Source organism: Cherax quadricarinatus, chromosome 16 (assembly GCF_038502225.1).
Source record: "Cherax quadricarinatus isolate ZL_2023a chromosome 16, ASM3850222v1, whole genome shotgun sequence".
Taxonomy (NCBI): Eukaryota; Metazoa; Arthropoda; class Malacostraca; order Decapoda; family Parastacidae; genus Cherax; species Cherax quadricarinatus.
The window spans coordinates 48,544,771-48,568,158 of NC_091307.1; the positions used below are offsets into that span (position 1 = coordinate 48,544,771).

At 45.6% G+C, this 23,388-nt stretch overlaps 1 protein-coding gene across 1 annotated transcript in view; it reads left to right on the top strand.

Moving 5' to 3' along the window:
- The window catches only part of LOC128688810 (uncharacterized), a 117,274-nt gene that overhangs the window by 65,224 nt on the left and 28,662 nt on the right, over positions 1–23,388 (top strand). Inside the window, exons 10-12 of the mRNA XM_070085673.1 lie at positions 1,306–1,423; positions 5,413–5,424; positions 12,442–12,604. Coding sequence (XP_069941774.1) covers positions 1,306–1,423; positions 5,413–5,424; positions 12,442–12,604 — 293 coding nt within the window. The remainder of the gene's footprint in view (positions 1–1,305; positions 1,424–5,412; positions 5,425–12,441; positions 12,605–23,388) is intronic.

Sequence of the window (23,388 nt, forward strand, 5' to 3'; positions counted from 1 at the left end):
CAGTAAAGTGTTTAGCAAAGACGTCATTCTTTGACAGCCTCATCTTACAAATTTAGGGTAGAATAATTCCATCATAATCACTTTATTGGTACTGGACTAAGGACCGCCAATTTTTGGAGGCCACCCACTCTGTCTCTGTCTCTCTCTGTCTCTCTCTCTGTCTCTCTCTCTCCCTCCCTTTCCACCCTCTCTTTTACACAAATGAGATTCTATAACATTGGGTTAGCAGTTCCTTCTTTTATTGACGATCAAAGCGCTATTACGTACGTCGGTTCATTTCAAAGCTTTACCTGGAATTAGCTTTATTAAATTTGTATTGTCATAAAACGTACAAACAGGGAACAGGATGAAGTTGGAGGCAGGTGTTGGCTAGAAATTTCATTCGATCAGGTGGTTTAATTTCATCGATGTTGTTTTTCTGTACGAATATGTTCCAGACTCGAGGCATTCCAGGAACGAATGATGTCAGGTGACGAAATCATGAGAAGGGAATAGCATGAGTTTAATCACTGAGAATAATTTAATCATTGTAATTATGTGTGTTGAATATATTTTTGTTTAGATAATTAATGTGCAAAATCTTCGTTTCGTTAATATAAAATTATATTTCCATACTCATTCGCTAGAGTACCTACTGCCATTTTTCTTTCAATAAATGACATTTCGAATAGAAAATCTCTAGCACATCGACACCATGCCTAACCCTTCTAGGGTAGGGTAGGTGCCTGAGCCCGAGCCTTTAGCTCATAAGACTGTCATTCCCATTAGCCCCCTTGGGGCGGGGATGGCAGACCAGAGAGGCCTAGCTTGTGGCTAGGCCTGGGGACAGTTGGCCCCAAAGATGAGGAGGTACTTGTGCCTCCTCCCATGGGAGACTTAGGTCTCAGACATTCCCTAAAGAGGGAGCCAAGGCCGGGCCACCACTTGGACAAGGCCCGGGCCGGGAGAATACCGGCGAATCTTTAATAATAATAATAATAATAATAAAATCTCTAGCAAATTGTGCCAAAAATCCAATTGTTAACAAACTTTCTTTTGTCACTACACAGGTTACAATAAGACATTTCAACTGAATTTCCGATCTACAGATCATTATTATTAAGCTCAACTACAACTTACCCTTAGATAAGGTCTCTAACGGACTAAAATATGTTTTGGTTACTCTGCTCAAAATATATTATGTGAAAATATTAATCACCAATAGGATGAATTAGAACCTACACTCTAATCACATAATTCCATAGGATTGAATAATTGAAAATGGATTTTCAAAGCTTAAAATAATAAAATTATATTTGAAAAGAGGTAAGAGGCAACGTGTGGTTGTACCGACGGTGTCTGTACTGCAACAAAGGAGAAGCGGACGTGCAAATTGTGCCCTACTGGAACCTCACGACCTTAACTCATCTCAGCTCCTTCCAAGGTCAGCATGATTTGTGATGAATATCATCTTCCTTCCTTGACTTGATTATGTGATTTATGGAGTAAACATATTCAATCCTCCTGTTATACTCACACACACACACACACACACACACACACACACACACACACACACACACACACACACACACACACAAACACACACACGCACAGACACACAGACACACACACACACACACACACACACACGCACACACACACACACACACACACACACACACACACACACACACATACATACACAAACGCACACAAACACACACACACACTATATACATATATATATATATATATATATATATATATATATATATATATATATATATATATATATATATATATATATATATATATATATATATATATATATATATATATATATATATATATATATGGTATAAACCTTGGTAATAAATACCGACAAGTTGGTTTGTTGCTTACGTGTCTTTCTAAACCATATATATATATATATATATATATATATATATATATATATATATATATATATATATATATATATATATATATATATATATATATATATATATATATATATATATATATATTAATATATATATATATATATATATATATATATATATATATATATATATATATATATATATATATATATATATATATATATATATATATTTTAAATAATATAGGGAAGTACCACCTCTATAGCTGGACTGGGGACCCTCATCCTCAGAGAAGACAATAAACGTACCTCAGGGAAAACTCAAGGTTCTCCCCGGAGCTGTTTGAATATTTTCTTCTCCTACCACCCCCTATATATTTTTTATTCTATGTGAACATTTATTAATAAACAATATATACAGCTAGCCAGCCACAAAGCCAAGGAAACAGTGCACCTAACAGTGAAAGAAGAGGCACATGTCAGGTGTGTGGAGCGCATAGGGCACACAATGGATGTGCTGAATCACATATGATCCCTGCAGAGAGTAGACCACAGCCTCTATTGGCTGTGAGCTATGAACAGGCGAAAGAGGATTTCCCATTGCCATACCAAACTTCTGAGTATAAAAATGGCATGGCAATGGGAAATGCTCTTTCACCTGTTATTAGTAACTTAAACACAGAATTTTTTGAAACAAGACTGCTTAACACAATCCTCCCTAATAGAGCTAAGTGATTTAGATATTTTAATGATATTTTGTGTCTTATGCCTAAGAATGTAGATATAAACCATGTACATATAAGAAAGTAGATATAAACTTATACTGTTGAGTTCAAAGCAAATAACTCATTTCCTTTTCTAGATGTTTTAATTATTAAGGGTAATAATGAATATAAATTAAAAATTTACAGAAAACCTAAAATTAACTGTTCCTATGTACACTGTTATTCTTCACATCAAGATATAGTTAAACCTGTAGGTTTTCTCATCAACGTTTTTGAGAGCTTTTCTTATTTGTAGTCCAGAGTTCAGGGATGATTAAATATCCAAAATTTCTGAAATAGCTAATGAACCGAAATACCCAAGAAACTTAATTGATAAATCTATTAAAATTGCTACAAATACTTTTTACAATCCAAAAAGGGACAACCAACCTTATTCAACTAAAAACATGTTGGTTCTCCGTTATCTTGAAAACTTGGTTGATATGCCTTCTCTTCTTCACACACGATTGTGTGAGGTGTTGCTTTATTGTGGGATGTGATGGTCAGGTGTAATCTTGACCCTTTATATGCCTTATTTTGATGTTTTGCTTTCATAGTTCCTTGACAATGTGAGAAGTCACGAATGCCCTTGGAATTTCACTATTCTTTCACAGTGTTTGTTTTGCATCTTCTGATATCACCTGTTTACTGTGATCTTATTGCATATGTATATATATATATTTATATATATATATATATATATATATATATATATATATATATATATATATATATATATATATATATATATATATGTATATATATATATATATATATATATATATATATATATATATATATATATATATATATATTTATATATATTTATATATATATATATATATATATATATATATATATATATATATATATATATATATATATATATATATATATATATATATATATTTATTTAAGGTAGTAGGTTGGTAGACAGCAACCACCCAGGGAAGTACTACCGTCCTGCCAGATGACTGTGAAACAGAAACCTGTAACTGTTTTGCAAGATGGTAGGATTGCTGGTTTCTTTTTCTGTCTCATAAACACGCTAGATAACAGGGATATCTTGCTACTCCTACTTACACTTTGGTCACACTTCACAGACACGCACATGCATATATATAAACACTGATCTCTGGCTGAAGGAGACTCGAACCTACGACCCTTAGGACAAGGTACGCAGTGCTTTACCAATCTACCCACACTGGACCAATACCTTGGCGTGTAGCATTCGCTACACGTTTTGATCCAAGGCAGCCAGCTTTCAGGGAGAAGGCTTACAGCTTTTCATCTCATCCCCTGCATGCATCAGCCTTACTAGAGATTTGAACAATGCAAGGAATTCGCGAGAGCATGCGAAATATACACAAACACTGATCTCTGGCTGAAGGAGACTCGAACCTACGAACCTTAGGACAAGGTACGCAGTGCTTTACCAATCTACCCACACTGGACAATACCTTGGCGTGTAGCATTCGCTACACGTTTTGATCCAAGGCAGCCAGCTTTCAGGGAGAAGGCTTACAGCTTTTCATCTCATCCCCTGCATGCTACACGCCAAGGTATTGGTCCAGTGTGGGTAGATTGGTAAAGCACTGCGTACATTGTCCTAAGGTTCGTATGTTCGAGTCTCCTTCAGCCAGAGATCAGTGTTTGTGTATATTTCGCATGCTCTCGCGAATTCCTTGCATTGTTCAAATCTCTAGTAAGGCTGATGCATGCAGGGGATGAGATGAAAAGCTGTAAGCCTTCTCCCTGAAAGCTGGCTGCCTTGGATCAAAACGTGTAGCGAATGCTACACGCCAAGGTATTGGTCCAGTGTGGGTAGATTGGTAAAGCACTGCGTACCTTGTCCTAAGGTTCGTAGGTTCGAGTCTCCTTCAGCCAGAGATCAGTGTTTGTGTATATTTCGCATGCTCTCGCGAATTCCTTGCATTGTTCAAATCTCTAGTAAGGCTGATGCATGCAGCGGATGAGATGAAAAGCTGTAAGCCTTCTCCCTGAAAGTTGGCTGCCTTGGATCAAAACGTGTAGCGAATGCTACACGCCAAGGTATTGGTCCAGTGTGGGTAGATTGGTAAAGCACTGCGTACCTTGTCCTAAGGTTCGTAGGTTCGAGTCTCCTTCAGCCAGAGATCAGTGTTTGTGTATATTTCGCATGCTCTCGCGAATTCCTTGCAATGCATATATATATACATACATCTAGGTTTTTCTCCTTTTTCTAAATAGCTCTTGTTCCTCTTTATTTCTTCTATTGTCCATGGGGAAGTGGATAAGAATCTTTCCTCCGTAAGCCATGCGTGTCGTATGAGGCGACTAAAATGCCGGGAGCAATGGGCTAGTAACCCCTTCTCCTGTAGACATTTACTAAAAAAGAGAAGAAGAAAAACTTTATAAAACTGGGATGCTTAAATGTTAGTGGATGTAGTGCGGATGACAAGAAACAGATGATTGCTGATGTTATGAATGAAAAGAAGGTGGATGTCCTGGCCCTAAGCGAAACAAAGCTGAAGGGGGTAGGGGAGTTTCGGTGGAGGGAAATAAATGGGATTAAATCTGGAGTATCTGAGAGAGTTAGAGCAAAGGAAGGGGTAGCAGTAATGTTGAATGATCAGTTATGGAAGGAGAAAAGAGAATATGAATGTGTAAATTCAAGAATTATGTGGATTAAATTAAAGGTTGGATGCGAGAAGTGGGTCATAATAAGCGTGTATGCACCTGGAGAACAGAGGAATGCAGAGGAGAGAGAGAGATTTTGGGAAATGTTAAGTGAATGTATAGGAGCCTTTGAACCAAGTGAGAGAGTAATTGTTGTAGGGGATCTGAATGCTAAAGTAGGAGAAACTTTTAGAGAGGGTGTGGTAGGTAAGTTTGGGGTGCCAGATGTAAATGATAATGGGAGCCCTTTGATTGAACTTTGTATAGAAAGGGGTTTAGTTATAGACAATACATATTTTAAGAAAAAGAGGATAAATAAGTATACAAGATACGATGTAGGGCGAAATGACAGTAGTTTGTTGGATTATGTATTGGTAGATAAAAGACTGTTGAGTAGACTTCAGGATGTACATGTTTATAGAGGGACCACAGATATATCAGATCACTTTCTAGTTGTAGCTACACTGAGAGTAAAAGGTAGATGGGATACAAGGAGAATAGAAGCATCAGGGAAGAGAGAGGTGAAGGTTTATAAACTAAAAGAGGAGGCAGTTAGGGCAAGATATAAACAGCTATTGGAGGATAGATGGGCTAATGAGAGCATAGGCAATGGGGTCGAAGAGGTATGGGGTAGGTTTAAAAATGTAGTGTTAGAGTGTTCAGCAGAAGTTTGTGGTTACAGGAAAGTGGGTGCGGGAGGGAAGAGGAGCGATTGGTGGAATGATGATGTGAAGAGAGTAGTAAGGGAGAAAAAGTTAGCATATGAGAAGTTTTTACAAAGTAGAAGTGATGCAAGGAGGGAAGAGTATATGGAGAAAAAGAGAGAGGTTAAGAGAGTGGTGAAACAATGTAAAAAGAGAGCAAATGAGAGAGTGGGTGAGATGTTATCAACAAATTTTGTTGAAAATAAGAAAAAGTTTTGGAGTGAGATTAACAAGTTAAGAAAGCCTAGAGAACAAATGGATTTGTCAGTTAAAAATAGGAGAGGAGAGTTATTAAATGGAGAGTTAGAGGTATTGGGAAGATGGAGGGAATATTTTGAGGAATTGTTAAATGTTGATGAAGATAGGGAAGCTGTGATTTCGTGTATAGGGCAAGGAGGAATAACATCTTGCAGGAGTGAGGAAGAGCCAGTTGTGAGTGTGGGGGAAGTTCGTGAGGCAGTAGGTAAAATGAAAGGGGGTAAGGCAGCCGGGATTGATGGGATAAAGATAGAAATGTTAAAAGCAGGTGGGGATATAGTTTTGGAGTGGTTGGTGCAATTATTTAATAAATGTATGGAAGAGGGTAAGGTACCTAGGGATTGGCAGAGAGCATGCATAGTTCCTTTGTATAAAGGCAAAGGGGATAAAAGAGAGTGCAAAAATTATAGGGGGATAAGTCTGTTGAGTATACCTGGCAAAGTGTATGGTAGAGTTATTATTGAAAGAATTAAGAGTAAGACGGAGAATAGGATAGCAGATGAACAAGGAGGCTTTAGGAAAGGTAGGGGGTGTGTGGACCAGGTGTTTACAGTGAAACATATAAGTGAACAGTATTTAGATAAGGCTAAAGAGGTCTTTGTGGCATTTATGGATTTGGAAAAGGCGTATGACAGGGTGGATAGGGGGGCAATGTGGCAGATGTTGCAGGTGTATGGTGTAGGAGGTAGGTTACTGAAAGCAGTGAAGAGTTTTTACGAGGATAGTGAGGCTCAAGTTAGAGTATGTAGGAAAGAGGGAAATTATTTCCCAGTAAAAGTAGGCCTTAGACAAGGATGTGTGATGTCACCGTGGTTGTTTAATATATTTATAGATGGGGTTGTAAGAGAAGTAAATGCGAGGGTCTTGGCAAGAGGCGTGGAGTTAAAAGATAAAGAATCACACATAAAGTGGGAGTTGTCACAGTTGCTCTTTGCTGATGACACTGTGCTCTTGGGAGATTCTGAAGAGAAGTTGCAGAGATTGGTGGATGAATTTGGTAGGGTGTGCAAAAGAAGAAAATTGAAAGTGAATACAGGAAAGAGTAAGGTTATGAGGATAACAAAAAGATTAGGTGATGAAAGATTGGATATCAGATTGGAGGGAGAGAGTATGGAGGAGGTGAATGTATTCAGATATTTGGGAGTGGACGTGTCAACGGATGGGTCTATGAAAGATGAGGTGAATCATAGAATTGATGAGGGGAAAAGGGTGAGTGGTGCACTTAGGAGTCTGTGGAGACAAAGAACTTTGTCCTTGGAGGCAAAGAGGGGAATGTATGAGAGTATAGTTTTACCAACGCTCTTATATGGGTGTGAAGCATGGGTGATGAATGTTGCAGCGAGGAGAAGGCTGGAGGCAGTGGAGATGTCATGTCTGAGAGCAATGTGTGGTGTGAATATAATGCAGAGAATTCGTAGTTTGGAAGTTAGGAGGAGGTGCGGGATTACCAAAACTGTTGTCCAGAGGGCTGAGGAAGGGTTGTTGAGGTGGTTCGGACATGTGGAGAGAATGGAGCGAAACAGAATAACTTCAAGAGTGTATCAGTCTGTAGTGGAAGGAAGGCGGGGTAGGGGTCGGCCAAGGAAAGGTTGGAGGGAGGGGGTAAAGGAGGTTTTGTGTGCGAGGGGCTTGGACTTCCAGCAGGCATGCGTGAGCGTGTTTGATAGGAGTGAATGGAGACAAATGGTTTTTAATACTTGACGTGCTGTTGGAGTGTGAGCAAAGTAACATTTATGAAGGGGTTCAGGGAAACCGGCAGGCCGGACTTGAGTCCTGGAGATGGGAAGTACAGTGCCTGCACTCTGAAGGAGGGGTGTTAATGTTGCAGTTTAAAAACTGTAGTGTAAAGCACCCTTCTGGCAAGACAGTGATGGAGTGAATGATGGTGAAAGTTTTTCTTTTTCGGGCCACCCTGCCTTGGTGGGAATCGGCCAGTGTGATAATAATAATAATATATAATATACATATATATATATATATATATATATAATATATATATATATATATATATATATATATATATATATATATATATATATATATATATATATATATATATATTTTTTTTTTTTTTTTTTTTTTTTTTTTGGCCGATCACACTGGCCGATTCCCACCAAGGCAGGGTGGCCCGAAAAAGAAAAACTTTCACCATCATTCACTCCATCACTGTCTTGCCAGAAGGGTGCTTTACACTACAGTTTTTAAACTGCAACATTAACACCCCTCCTTCAGAGTGCAGGCACTGTACTTCCCATCTCCAGGACTCAAGTCCGGCCTGCCGGTTTCCCTGAATCCCTTCATAAATGATACTTTGCTCACACTCCAACAGCACGTCAAGTATTACAAACCATTTGTCTCCATTCACTCCTATCAAACACGCTCACGCATGCCTGCTGGAAGTCCAAGCCCCTCGCACACAAAACCTCCTTTACTCCCTCCCTCCAACCCTTCCTAGGCCGACCCCTACCCCGCCTTCCTTCCACTACAGACTGATACACTCTTGAAGTCATTCTTTTTCGCTCCATTCTCTCTACATGTCCGAACCACCTCAACAACCCTTCCTCAGCCCTCTGGATAACAGTTTTGGTAACCACGCACCTCCTCCTAACTTCCAAACTACGAATTCTCTGCATTATATTCACACCACACATTGCCCTCAGACATGACATCTCCACTGCCTCCAGCCTTCTCCTCGCTGCAACATTCATCACTACTCACCTAGTTGTACTCACCTAGTTGAGGTTGCGGGGGTCGAGTCCGAGCTCCTGGCCCCGCCTCTTCACTGATCGCTACTAGGTCACTCTCCCCGAGCCGTGAGCTTTATCATACCTCTGCTTAAAGCTATGTATGGATCCTTCCTCCACTACATCGCTTCCCAAACTATTCCACTTACTGACTACTCTGTGGCTGAAGAAATACTTCCTAACATCACTGTAATTCATCTGTGTCTTCAACTTCCAACCGTGTCCCCTTGTTATTGTGTCCAATCTCTGGAACATCCTGTCTTTGTCCACCTTGTCAATTCCTCTCAGTATTTTGTATGTCGTTATCATGTCCCCCCTATCTCTCCTGTCCTCCAGTGTCGTCAGGTTGATTTCCCTTAACCTCTCCTCGTAGGACATACCTCTTAGCTCTGGGACTAGTCTTGTTGCAAACCTTTGCACTTTCTCTAGTTTCTTTACGTGCTTGGCTAGGTATGGGTTCCAAACTGGTGCCGCATACTCCAATATGGGCCTAACGTACACGGTGTACAGGGTCCTGAATGATTCCTTATTAAGATGTCGGAATGCTGTTCTGAGGTTTGCTAGGCGCCCATATGCTGCAGCAGTTATTTGGTTGATGTGCGCTTCAGGAGATGTGCCTGGTGTTATACTCACCCCAAGATCTTTTTCCTTGAGTGAGGTTTCTAGTCTCTGGCCCCCTAGACTGTACTCCGTCTGCGATCTTCTTTGCCCTTCCCCAATCTTCATGACTTTGCACTTGTTGGGATTGAACTCCAGGAGACAATTGCTGGACCAGGTCTGCAGCCTGTCCAGATCCCTTTGTAGTTCTGCCTTGTCTTCGATCGAGTGAATTCTTCTCATCAACTTCACGTCATCTGCAAACAGCGACACCTCAGAGTCTATTCCTTCCGTCATGTCGTTCACAAATACCAGAAACAGCACTGGTCCTAGGACTGACCCCTGTGGGACCCCGCTGGTCACAGGTGCCCACTCTGACACCTCGCCACGTACCATGACTCGCTGCTCTCTTCCTGACAAGTATTCCCTGATCCATTGTAGTGCCTTCCCTGTTATCCCTGCTTGTTCCTCCAGTTTTTGCACCAATCTCTTGTGTGGAACTGTGTCAAACGCCTTCTTGCAGTCCATGAAAATGCAATCCACCCACCCCTCTCTCTCTTGTCTTACTGCTGTCACCTTGTCGTAGAACTCCAGTAGGTTTGTGACACAGGATTTCCCGTCCCTGAAACCATATTGGCTGCTGTTGATGAGATCGTTCCTTTCTAGGTGTTCCAGCACTCTTCTCCTGATAATCTTCTCCATGATTTTGCATACTATACATGTCAGTGACACTTGTCTGTAGTTTAATGCTTCATGTCTGTCTCCTTTTTTAAAGATTGGGACTACATTTGCTGTCTTCCATGCCTCAGGCAATCTCCCTGTTTCGATAGATGTATTGAATATTGTTGTTAGGGGTACACATAGCGCCTCTGCTCCCTCTCTCAATTCCCATGGGGAGATGTTATCTGGCCCCATTGCATTTGAGGTATCTAGCTCACTCAGAAGCCTCTTCACTTCTTCCTCGGTTGTGTGCACTGTGTCCAGCACATGGTGGTGTGCTCCACCTCTCCGTCTTTCTGGAGCCCCTTCTGTCTCCTCTGTGAACACTTCTTTGAATCTCTTGTTGAGTTCCTCACATACTTCACGGTCATTTCTTGTTGTCTCTCCTCCTTCCTTCCTTAGCCTGATTACCTGGTCCTTGACTGTTGTTTTCCTCCTGACGTGGCTGTACAACATTTTCGGGTCAGATTTGGCTTTTGCTGCTATGTCGTTTTCATATTGTCATTGGGCCTCCCTTCTTATCTGTGCATATTCGTTTCTGGCTCTACGACTGCTCTCCTTATTCTCCTGGGTCCTTTGCCTTCTATATTTCTTCCATTCCATAGCACACTTGGTTTTTGCCTCCCTGCACCTTTGGGTAAACCATGGGCTCATCCTGGCTTTTTCATTATTCCTGTTACCCTTGTGTACAAACCTCTCCTCAGCCTCCTTGCATTTTGTTGCTTCATATTCCATCATCTCATTAACTGGCTTCCCTGCCAGTTCTCTGTCCCACTGAACCCCGTTCAGGAAGTTCCTCATTCATGTGTAGTCCCCTTTCTTGTAGTTTGGCTTCATTCGTCCTGGCCTTCCTACTTCTCCCTCCACTTGTAGCTTTACTGTGTATTCGAAGCTTAAAACCACATGGTCACTGGCCCCAAGGGGTCTTTCATATGTGATGTCCTCGATATCTGCACTACTCAAGGTGAATACTAAGTCCAGCCTTGCTGGTTCATCATCTCCTCTCTCTCTTGTAGTGTCCCTTACGTGTTGGCACATGAAGTTTTCCAGTACCACCTCCATCATCTTAGCCCTCCATGTATCTTGGCCCCCATGTGGGTCCAAGTTCTCCCAATCGATCTCCTTGTGGTTAAAGTCTCCCATGATCAGGAGCTTTGCCCTGCATGCATGAGCTCTTCTGGCCACTCTAGCCAGTGTGTCAACCATCGCTCTATTGCTCTCGTCGTACTCTTGCCTTGGCCTCCTGCTGTTCAGTGGTGGGTTATACATCACTGCTATTACCACCTTGGGACCTCCAGAGTGAAGCGTTCCCGCTATGTAATCACTTTCTTCTCCGCTGTCTCCTCTCTCCAGCTCATCAAAATTCCAGCGATTTTTGATCAGCAATGCCACTCCTCCACCCCCCCCCCCCCGTTCCCTCTGTCTTTCCTTAGGATTTGGTATCCCGTTGGAAAGATGGCATCTGTTATCATACCTGTAGGCTTGGTTTCTGTGAGAGCTATGTGTGTGTGTGTGTGTTTGTGTGTGTGTGTGTGTACTCACCTAGTTGTACTCACCTAGTTGAGGTTACGGGGGTCGAGTCCGAGCTCCTGGCCCCGCCTCTTCACTGATCGCTACTAGGTCACTCTCCCTGAGCCGTGAGCTTTATCATACCTCTGCTTAAAGCTATGTATGGATCCTGCCTCCACTATATCGCTTCCCAAACTATTCCACTTACTGACTACTCTGTGGCTGAAGAAATACTTCCTAACATCCCTGTGATTCATCTGTGTCTTCAGCTTCCAACTGTGTCCCCTTGTTACTGTGTCCAATCTCTGGAACATCCTGTCTTTGTCCACCTTGTCAATTCCTCTCAGTATTTTGTATGTCGTTATCATGTCCCCCCTATCTCTCCTGTCCTGTGTGTGTGTGTGTGTGTTTATGTGTGTGTATGTGTGTATGTGTGTGTGTGTGTATGTGTGTGTGTGTGTGTGTGTGTGTGTGTGTGTGTGTGTATGTGTGTGTATGTGTGTGTATTTGTGTGTGTGTGTGTGTGTGTGTGTGTGTGTGTGTGTGTGTGTGTGTGTGTGTGTGTGTGTGTACATACATATATATTTATTTGTGTATTTATTTGTTTCTTCATTCTTCAGAAGTCTCTAATATGATGGGCCAAGAGGTTCGAATCGTTAGTCTTCTGTTGTTCCCTTACACGGACTTCACTCGCGACAATGGCAGCAATAAACATGCTATTATCACACCAAGAGACTCTCTCGACTTTAGAATAATCAAGAGTTTAGCTGCGACACAGAACTTTACGTGAGAACTGTTATTTCTCCATGCACTGATTTTGTTTTTCTTTATTATTTATACACGGCTTGAATCTTTATTAATATTGTGTTAAGTGACAAGAATAAGTTTTATAATTATTTATGTATATTACAACGTCCTAAGCTTCGCTGTGATCTAATTCAGGCAGAAAGATTCTTTTTCGCATTTTTCCAATTTGTAGAGACAAAGCGGAATCATAGCTTACACAAATAACCCGCACATGGAAGAGAGGAACTTACGACGACGTTTCGGTCCGACATGGACCATTTACAAAGTCACACTAACCAGAAGTGGAGCACGACGGCTATATGGTGGTAGTGGGTGGGGGTGGTGGTGGTAGTGGGTGCTGGTGGTAGTGGGTGGCGGTGGTGGTGGTGGAGTGGTGGGGGTAGTAGTAGTGAAAATGAGTGGTGTTGGTGGTAGTAGTGGTGGTGTGGGGGTGGTGGTGGTGGTGAGTGGGTGGTGGTGTTAGTGGTGGGGGTGGTGTGGTGGTGGTGGTGGTGGTGTGTGGGGTGGTGATGTGTGGTAGTGGTGGTGGTGGTGGTGGGGCAGTGGTGGTGTGGGAGTGGTGGGTGGTGGTGGTGGTGAGTGGCGGGGGTGGTGGGGGCGGTGGTAGTGGTGGGGGTGGTGGTGGTGGTGGCGTGTAGTGGTGGTGTGGTGGGGGGGTGGTGGTGGTGGTGGTGGTGGTGGTGGTGGTGGGGTGGTGGGGTGGTGGGGGTGGTGGTGGTGGTGGGGTGGTGGTGGTGGCGGTGGTGGTGGTGGTGGTGGTGGTGGTGGTGGTGGTGGTGGTGGTGGCGGTGGTGGTGGTGGGGAGAGCTCTGCATCAAACTATACATAACAATCACTTTTTCTCTCTTATTACATAAAATGTTATCCAAGATGGACATACTCACAAAGTTTACTTTACGTTGCTTGTAAATTAGGTTAGGTTAGATGTGTCAAGAATCAGGACAGAGTATTTAATTCCCGGGTCTTAGACAAATAACAACCCTGTAATACAGCTCTTGGTCCACGTCTTCATCCTAATGGTAATTTTTCTAATTCACAAAGCAAGATTTTTTCATTGAGAAATATGCATTTCCGTGTATACATGCTTATTTTTTAACTTCTTTCTGTGTTACTGGAAAATTTTCAGACACATTTGGCTAAAGATAGAGAGCAATTTTCGCAGTAAATTTAAAATATATTTGTCAGTTCACTGTATTAAAAACGATAAAAAATGTTCTCCTTTCTCACGCAGTAGATGTGTTGAAACACACACACACTCGTGGCTTCCGCAGGGTGGGTTCCTTAGCGTGGAGTTCCACAGCGTGGGTTCCTTAGCGTGGAGTTCCGCAGGGTGGGTTCCGTAGCGGGGAGTTCCGCAGGGTGGGTTCCGTAGCGGGGAGTTCCGCAGGGTGGGTTCCGTAGCGGGGAGTTCCACAGGGTGGGTTCCTTAGCGTGGAGTTCCACAGGGTGGGTTCCTTAGCGTGGAGTTCCGCAGGATGGGTTCCGTAGCGGGGAGTTCCGCAGGGTGGGTTCCGTAGCGGGGAGTTCCGCAGGGTGGGTTCCGTAGCGGGGAGTTCCGCAGGGTGGGTTCCATAGCGTGGAGTTCCGCAGGGTGGGTTCCTTAGCGTGGAGTTCCGCAGGGTGGGTTCCGTAGCGGGGAGTTCCGCAGGGTGGGTTCCTTAGCGTGGAGTTCCACAGGGTGGGTTCCTTAGCGTGGAGTTCCGCAGGGTGGGTTCCGTAGCGGGGAGTTCCGCAGGGTGGGTTCCGTAGCGGGGAGTTCCGCAGGGTGGGTTCCATAGCGTGGAGTTCCGCAGGGTGGGTTCCATAGCGTGGAGTTCCGCAGGGTGGGTTCCTTAGCGTGGAGTTCCGCAGGGTGGGTTCCTTAGCGTGGAGTTCCGCAGGGTGGGTTCCTTAGCGTGGAGTTCCGCAGGGTGGGTTCCTTAGCGTGGAGTTCCGCAGGGTGGGTTACATAGCGTGGAGTTCCGCAGGGTGGGTTCCTTAGCGTGGAGTTCCGCAGGGTGGGTTCCGTAGCGTGGAGTTCCGCAGGGTGGGTTCCATAGCGTGGAGTTCCGCAGGGTGGGTTCCGTAGCGGGGAGTTCCGCAGGGTGGGTTCCATAGCGTGGAGTTCCGCAGGGTGGGTGCCATAGCGTGGAGTTCCGCAGGGTGGGTTCCGTAGCGTGGAGTTCCGCAGGGTGGGTTCCTTAGCGTGGAGTTCCGCAGGGTGGGTTCCATAGCGTGGAGTTCCGCAGGGTGGGTTCCGTAGCGTGGAGTTCCGCAGGGTGGGTTCCATAGTGTGGAGTTCCGCAGGGTGGGTTCCCTAGCGAGGAGTTCCGCAGGGTGGGTTCCGTATCGGGGAGTTCCGCAGGGTGGGTTCCATAGCGTGGAGTTCCGCAGGGTGGGTTCCGTAACGTGGAGTTCCGCAGGGTGGGTTCCGTAGCGTGGAGTTCCGCAGGGTGGGTTCCATAGCGTGGAGTTCCGCAGGGTGGGTTCCATAGCGTGGAGTTCCGCAGGGTGGGTTCCATAGCGTGGAGTTCCGCAGGGTGGGTTCCATAGCGTGGAGTTCCGCAGGGTGGGTTCCATAGCGGGGAGTTCCGCAGGGTGGGTTCCATAGCGTGGAGTTCCGCAGGGTGGGTTCCATAGCGTGGAGTTCCGCAGGGTGGGTTCCGTAGCGTGGAGTTCCGCAGGGTGGGTTCCATAGCGTGGAGTTCAGCAGGGTGGGTTCCGTAGCGGGGAGTTCCGCAGGGTGGGTTCCATAGCGTGGAGTTCCGCAGGGTGGGTTCCATAGCGTGGAGTTCCGCAGGGTGGGTTCCGTAGCGTGGAGTTCCGCAGGGTGGGTTCCATAGCGGGGAGTTCCGCAGGGTGGGTTCCATAGTGTGGAGTTCCGCAGGGTGGGTTCCGTAGCGTGGAGTTCCGCAGGGTGGGTTCCGTATCGGGGAGTTCCGCAGGGTGGGTTCCATAGCGTGGAGTTCCGCAGGGTGGGTTCCGTAACGTGGAGTTCCGCAGGGTGGGTTCCGTAGCGTGGAGTTCCGCAGGGTGGGTTCCATAGCGTGGAGTTCCGCAGGGTGGGTTCCATAGCGTGGAGTTCCGCAGGGTGGGTTCCATAGCGTGGAGTTCCGCAGGGTGGGTTCCATAGCGTGGAGTTCCGCAGGGTGGGTTCCATAGCGGGGAGTTCCGCAGGGTGGGTTCCATAGCGTGGAGTTCCGCAGGGTGGGTTCCATAGCGTGGAGTTCCGCAGGGTGGGTTCCGTAGCGTGGAGTTCCGCAGGGTGGGTTCCATAGCGTGGAGTTCAGCAGGGTGGGTTCCTTAGCGGGGAGTTCCGCAGGGTGGGTTCCATAGCGTGGAGTTCCGCAGGGTGGGTTCCATAGCGTGGAGTTCCGCAGGGTGGGTTCCATAGCGTGGAGTTCCGCAGGGTGGGTTCCGTAGCGTGGAGTTCCGCAGGGTGGGTTCCATAGCGTGGAGTTCCGCAGGGTGGGTTCCATAGCGTGAGTTCCGCAGGGTGGGTTCCGTAGCGTGGAGTTCCGCAGGGTGGGTTCCGTAGCGTGGAGTTCCGCAGGGTGGGTTCCATAGCGTGGAGTTCCGCAGGGTGGGTTCCATAGCGTGGAGTTCCGCAGGGTGGGTTCCATAGCGTGGAGTTCCGCAGGGTGGGTTCCATAGCGTGGAGTTCCGCAGGGTGGGTTCCGTAGCGTGGAGTTCCGCAGGGTGGGTTCCATAGCGTGGAGTTCGGCAGGGTGGGTTCCGTAGCGGGGAGTTCCGCAGGGTGGGTTCCATAGCGTGGAGTTCCGCAGGGTGGGTTCCATAGCGTGGAGTTCCGCAGGGTGGGTTCCATAGCGTGGAGTTCCGCAGGGTGGGTTCCGTAGCGTGGAGTTCCGCAGGGTGGGTTCCATAGCGTGGAGTTCCGCAGGGTGGGTTCCCTAGCGGGAGTTCCGCAGGGTGGGTTCCGTAGCGTGGAGTTCCGCAGGGTGGGTTCCGTAGCGTGGAGTTCCGCAGGGTGGGTTCCATAGCGTGAAGTTCCGCAGGGTGGGTTCCATAGCGTGGAGTTCCGCAGGGTGGGTTCCATAGCGTGGAGTTCCGCAGGGTGGGTTACGTAGCGGGTAGTTCCGCAGGGTGGGTTCCATAGCGAGGAGTTCCGCAGGGTGGGTTCCATAGCGTGGAGTTCCGCAGGGTGAGTTGCAGCGTGGAGTTCCGCAGGGTGGGTTCCATAGCCTGGAGTTCCGCAGGGTGGGTTCCATAGCGTTGAGTTCCACAGGGTGGGTTCCATAGCGTGGAGTTCCGCAGGGTGGGTTCCATAGCGTTAAACCCTCTTGTCAGCTGGGAAGAAGTCCTTTACCCTACCAGTTGGGTCACAAATTGGCAAGTATTTAAAATAGGTTTTTGAATAAAACCACAGGTTGTGATCAGTCCCATGGTAATATTTTACTCCTTACCCTTGCACTTGTGTCTGGTAACCTGCTCCATTGTACTTATCAGTCTCAACACAAATTTACATTGCCATTTATCTAATAACTTTGAAATATTGAACCATTATTAAAAACATTTATAGAATGAGATATATATTTTACTGCATAGACTGTATACACTGAAGAAAACTAAGAGCTATATGCCTGAGTGTAATTAAAAAATCCAGTAGCAAGTTGGTGAGTGTTATCAGCTTTGCATATTAGCTTGTAAAACTGATAAACCAACACAAAATATTAATTACTAACCTCAGTTTTCCAGTGGGCAACGGTAAACAATATGATGTTCAATGAGGACAAATTCCAACTACTCCGTTATGGAAAACTGGAGGAGATAATAACTAGAACAGAGTATACTACTGACTCCGGCCATACAATAGAGCGGAAAAATAATGTAAGGGACCTGGGAGTAGTAATGTCTGAGGATCTCACTTTCAAGGATCACAACAGTGCCACAATCGCACGTGCAAAGAAAATGATAGGATGGATAATGAGAACTTTCAAAACGAGAGATGCCAAGCCCATGATGATCCTTTTCAAATCACTTGTTCTCTCTAGGCTGGAATACTGCTGTACATTAACATCTCCATACAAAGCAGATGAAATCGCAGATCTAGAGAGTGTACAGAGATCCTTTACTGCACGTATAAGTTCTGTCAAGCACCTTAACTACTGGGAACGCTTGGAAGCACTTGACTTGTACTCGTTGGAACGCAGGAGGGAGAGATATATCATAATCTACACTTGGAAAATCTTGGAAGGAATGGTCCCAAATCTGCACACAGAAATCACTCCCTACGAAAGTAAAAGACTGGGCAGGCGATGCAAAATGCTGCCAATAAAAAGTAGGGGCGCCATTGGTACACTAAGAGAAAACACCATAAGTGTCCGGGGCCCAAAACTGTTCAACAGCCTCCCATCAAGCATTAGGGGAATTGCCAATAAACCCCTGGCTGCCTTCAAGAGAGAGCTGGACAGATACCTAAAGTCTGTGCCGGATCAGCCGGGCTGTGGCTCGTACGTCGGACTGCGTGCGGCCAGCAGTAACAGCCTAGTTGATCAGGCCCTGATCCATTTGGAGGCCTGGTCATGGACCGGGCCGCGGGGGCGTTGATCCCCGGAATAACCTCCAGGTAACCTCCAGGGTTGGTTCCATAGCATGGAGTTCCGCAGGGTGGGTTCCATAGCGTGGAGTTCCGCAGGGTGGGTTCCATAGCGGGGAGTTCCGCAGGGTGGGTTCCATAGCGTGGAGTTCCGCAGGGTGGGTTCCATAGCGTGGAGTTCCGCAGGGTGGGTTCCGTAGCGTGGAGTTCCGCAGGGTGGGTTCCATAGCGTGGAGTTCAGCAGGGTGGGTTCCGTAGCGGGGAGTTCCGCAGGGTGGGTTCCATAGCGTGGAGTTCCGCAGGGTGGGTTCCATAGCGTGGAGTTCCGCAGGGTGGGTTCCATAGCGGGGAGTTCCGCAGGGTGGGTTCCATAGCGTGGAGTTCCGCAGGGTGGGTTCCATAGCGTGGAGTTCCGCAGGGTGGGTTCCGTAGCGTGGAGTTCCGCAGGGTGGGTTCCATAGCGTGGAGTTCCGCAGGGTGGGTTCCATAGCGTGGAGTTCCGCAGGGTGGGTTCCCTAGCGTGGAGTTCCGCAGGGTGGGTTCCATAGCGTGGAGTTCCGCAGGGTGGGTTCCATAGCGTGAGTTCCGCAGGGTGGGTTCCGTAGCGTGGAGTTCCGCAGGGTGGGTTCCGTAGCGTGGAGTTCCGCAGGGTGGGTTCCATAGCGTGGAGTTCCGCAGGGTGGGTTCCATAGCGTGGAGTTCCGCAGGGTGGGTTCCATAGCGTGGAGTTCCGCAGGGTGGGTTACGTAGCGGGTAGTTCCGCAGGGTGGGTTCCATAGCGAGGAGTTCCGCAGGGTGGGTTCCATAGCGTGGAGTTCCGCAGGGTGAGTTGCAGCGTGGAGTTCCGCAGGGTGGGTTCCATAGCCTGGAGTTCCGCAGGGTGGGTTCCATAGCGTTGAGTTCCACAGGGTGGGTTCCATAGCGTGGAGTTCCGCAGGGTGGGTTCCATAGCGTTAAACCCTCTTGTCAGCTGGGAAGAAGTCCTTTACCCTACCAGTTGGGTCACAAATTGGCAAGTATTTAAAATAGGTTTTTGAATAAAACCACAGGTTGTGATCAGTCCCATGGTAATATTTTACTCCTTACCCTTGCACTTGTGTCTGGTAACCTGCTCCATTGTACTTATCAGTCTCAACACAAATTTACATTGCCATTTATCTAATAACTTTGAAATATTGAACCATTATTAAAAACATTTATAGAATGAGATATATATTTTACTGCATAGACTGTATACACTGAAGAAAACTAAGAGCTATATGCCTGAGTGTAATTAAAAAATCCAGTAGCAAGTTGGTGAGTGTTATCAGCTTTGCATATTAGCTTGTAAAACTGATAAACCAACACAAAATATTAATTACTAACCTCAGTTTTCCAGTGGGCAACGGTAAACAATATGATGTTCAATGAGGACAAATTCCAACTACTCCGTTATGGAAAACTGGAGGAGATAATAACTAGAACAGAGTATACTACTGACTCCGGCCATACAATAGAGCGGAAAAATAATGTAAGGGACCTGGGAGTAGTAATGTCTGAGGATCTCACTTTCAAGGATCACAACAGTGCCACAATCGCACGTGCAAAGAAAATGATAGGATGGATAATGAGAACTTTCAAAACGAGAGATGCCAAGCCCATGATGATCCTTTTCAAATCACTTGTTCTCTCTAGGCTGGAATACTGCTGTACATTAACATCTCCATACAAAGCAGATGAAATCGCAGATCTAGAGAGTGTACAGAGATCCTTTACTGCACGTATAAGTTCTGTCAAGCACCTTAACTACTGGGAACGCTTGGAAGCACTTGACTTGTACTCGTTGGAACGCAGGAGGGAGAGATATATCATAATCTACACTTGGAAAATCTTGGAAGGAATGGTCCCAAATCTGCACACAGAAATCACTCCCTACGAAAGTAAAAGACTGGGCAGGCGATGCAAAATGCTGCCAATAAAAAGTAGGGGCGCCATTGGTACACTAAGAGAAAACACCATAAGTGTCCGGGGCCCAAAACTGTTCAACAGCCTCCCATCAAGCATTAGGGGAATTGCCAATAAACCCCTGGCTGCCTTCAAGAGAGAGCTGGACAGATACCTAAAGTCTGTGCCGGATCAGCCGGGCTGTGGCTCGTACGTCGGACTGCGTGCGGCCAGCAGTAACAGCCTAGTTGATCAGGCCCTGATCCATTTGGAGGCCTGGTCATGGACCGGGCCGCGGGGGCGTTGATCCCCGGAATAACCTCCAGGTAACCTCCAGGGTTGGTTCCATAGCGTGGAGTTCCGCAGGGTGGGTTCCATAGCGTGGAGTTCCGCAGGGTGGGTTCCGTAGCGTGGAGTTCCGCAGGGTGGGTTCCATAGCGTGGAGTTCCGCAGGGTGGGTTCCATAGCGTGGAGTTCCGCAGGGTGGGTTCCGTAGCGTGGAGTTCCGCAGGGTGGGTTCCGTAGCGGGGAGTTCCTCAGGGTGGGTTCCGTATCGTGGAGTTCCACGTTAGCCACTGAACCAGCTAGCCACAATAAGATTCGTCCAACTAGGTATATTTCTACACCATAGGAAGGTTAGCATAGGCACCACTGTGCCTATGCGGGTTCTATCCCCGCCCGTGGTATGGTTTGTTTGCAATCGTGTTATTACGATTTCGTGAGTTATGTTAACGACTTTGAGGGGACTTGAGCTAGAGTTCGTCACGGCCACGCTAGCCGGAGATTCGTCTGTAAAAACTTGCATTTGTGGTCACAGTGGTGCCTGTGCTAACCTTCCTATGGAGTAGAAATATACCTAGTTGGACGAATCTTATTGTGGCTAGCTGGTCCAGTGGCTAACGCGACGGTCTGGAGTTTTGAGACTCACTGACAGCGGGTTCTATCCCCACCCGTGGTATGGTTTGTTTGCAATCGTGTCATTACGATTTCGTGAGTCAATAATGACAGATTTCAATAACTATTACACGATTGCAAACAATGAGATTCATCCAACTTCATTTATATATACCTAGTTGGATGAATCTTATTGTAGCCAGCTGGCCCAGTGTCTTACGACTCATGCGCCACGAGTTCAATCCCTGCCCGTGGTATGTTTTTTTTTTCTCAATAAACACATCATGGGCGGAGAGAAGCTGCAAATATCAAAGTGTAAAATTGATTTGAGGAGAATTAAACACAATGTATACTACATCTTACTACCAGGAGATTTCAACCTGAGACACATAAAATGGAAGAGTATAGCAAACAATATTTTAGCAGAGATCACCCGGGGAGGCAGCTCAGATGAAAATTCACACACACACGAACTATTAAATCTCTGCAACAAATTCACCTTAAACCAGCAAATATTAGATCCTACAAGACTAGAAAATACGCTGGACCTCATCTTCACTAACAATGACGATCTGATAAGTAATATAACTGTATCAAAGACAATTCACTCAGATCACAAAATAATAAAGGTACAGACATGTATGCACAGGGCTCCTGACCAGCAAAATATGAGCAGTCATGAAGGTCTCTTCACGAAATTCAATTTCAATAACAAAAACATACACTGGGATCAAGTAAACCATGACCTAAATGAAACAAGCTGGGGAGATATCATAAACAACACGGATCCGAACATTTGCCTTGAAAAAATGACTTCTGTAGTTCTTGAGATCTGCTCAAGACACATTCCATTAAGAAAAATGAAGAGAAAATGTAAACTAGAAAGAGAGAGACGTTCCCTATACAGACTAAGGCGAAGAGTCACAGAGCTGCTGGGTGGGGTCAATATATCTGAAATCAAAGGGAGGTACTAGTCAATGAAATTGCAAATATCGAACTTAAGCTGAAGGAATCTCATAAGAGACAAGAATCACAGGAAGAACTAAATGCCATAAAGGAATTTGAAAAAAAAAAAATCTTATTCCAAATCTAAGGGAAAAACAACATCCAGTATTGGGCCTCTGCTTAGGTAGGATGGGACATACACAGATGATAGCCAAGAAATGAGTGAGATATAAAAGTCCCAACATCACTCAGTGTTCAGCGAGCCACTGCCCACTTTAAGGGTCGACGACCCAAATGAATTCTTTATGAACGAAACCCAAAATCTGGTCATCCCAAAAATCTCGGATATTGTTCTAACTCCACAAAACTTTGAAGAGGCAATTAATGATATGCCGTTGCACTCTGCCCCAGGCCCAGACTCGCGGAACTCAGTGTTCTTCAAGAATTGCAAGAAGCCCCTATCACCTGCCTTCAGCATTTTATGGAGAGGGAACATGGACACAGGGGTCATCCCACACACACTAAAAACAACAGACATAGCCCCACTCCACAAAGGTGGCAGTAAAGCAATTGCAAAGAACTACAGACCGGTAGTTTAGAGCAGGTCGCTCCTGCCTGTCCCAGCTACTGGACCACTATGACAAGGTCCTAGATGTTGTAGAGGATAAACATAATACAGATGTAGTATACACCAACTTTGCAAACGCTTTCGACAAGTGTGACCATGGTGTAATAGCACACAAAATGCGTGATAAAGGAATAACGGGAAAAGTTGGTAGATGAGTCTACAAATTCCTGACAAATAGAACATAAAGAGTAATAGTAAACAGAGTAATGTCCCAGGCAGCCACGGTAAAAAGCTCTGTTCCACAAAGCACAGTACTCGCTCCCATTCTATTCCTCATCCTCATTTCTGACAAAGACAGAGATGTAAGCCATAGCTCCGTGTCTTCCTTTGCGGATGACACCCGAATCACTATGGCAGTGACCTCTATCGAAGACACTGCGAGACTCCAAGCGGACATCAACCAAATCTTCGAATGGGCCACTCTAAACAATATGAAGTTCAACGAGGAGAAATTTCAACTACTCAGATATGGAACACTTGAAGAAATTAAAAATGTGTCAAGGTATATCACAAATTCTAACCATACAATAGAGCGGAAAAGTAATGTGAAGGACAACAATGTATCTACCTCATTAGCAGGGAAAATGATAGGATGGATGAAGAGAACCATCAAAACTAGGGACGCCAAGCCCATGGGGATTCTCTTCAAATAGCTTGTGCTCTCCAGGCTGGAATACTGCTGCACACTAACAGCCTCCTTCAAGGCTGGCGACATTACAAACCTGGAGAATGTATAAATACCTTTCACGACACAAATAAGTGCGAAAAGGCACCTAAACTACAGGGAACGGTTGAAGGACCTTGATCTGTATTCCCTCGAATGCAGGCGAGAGAGAT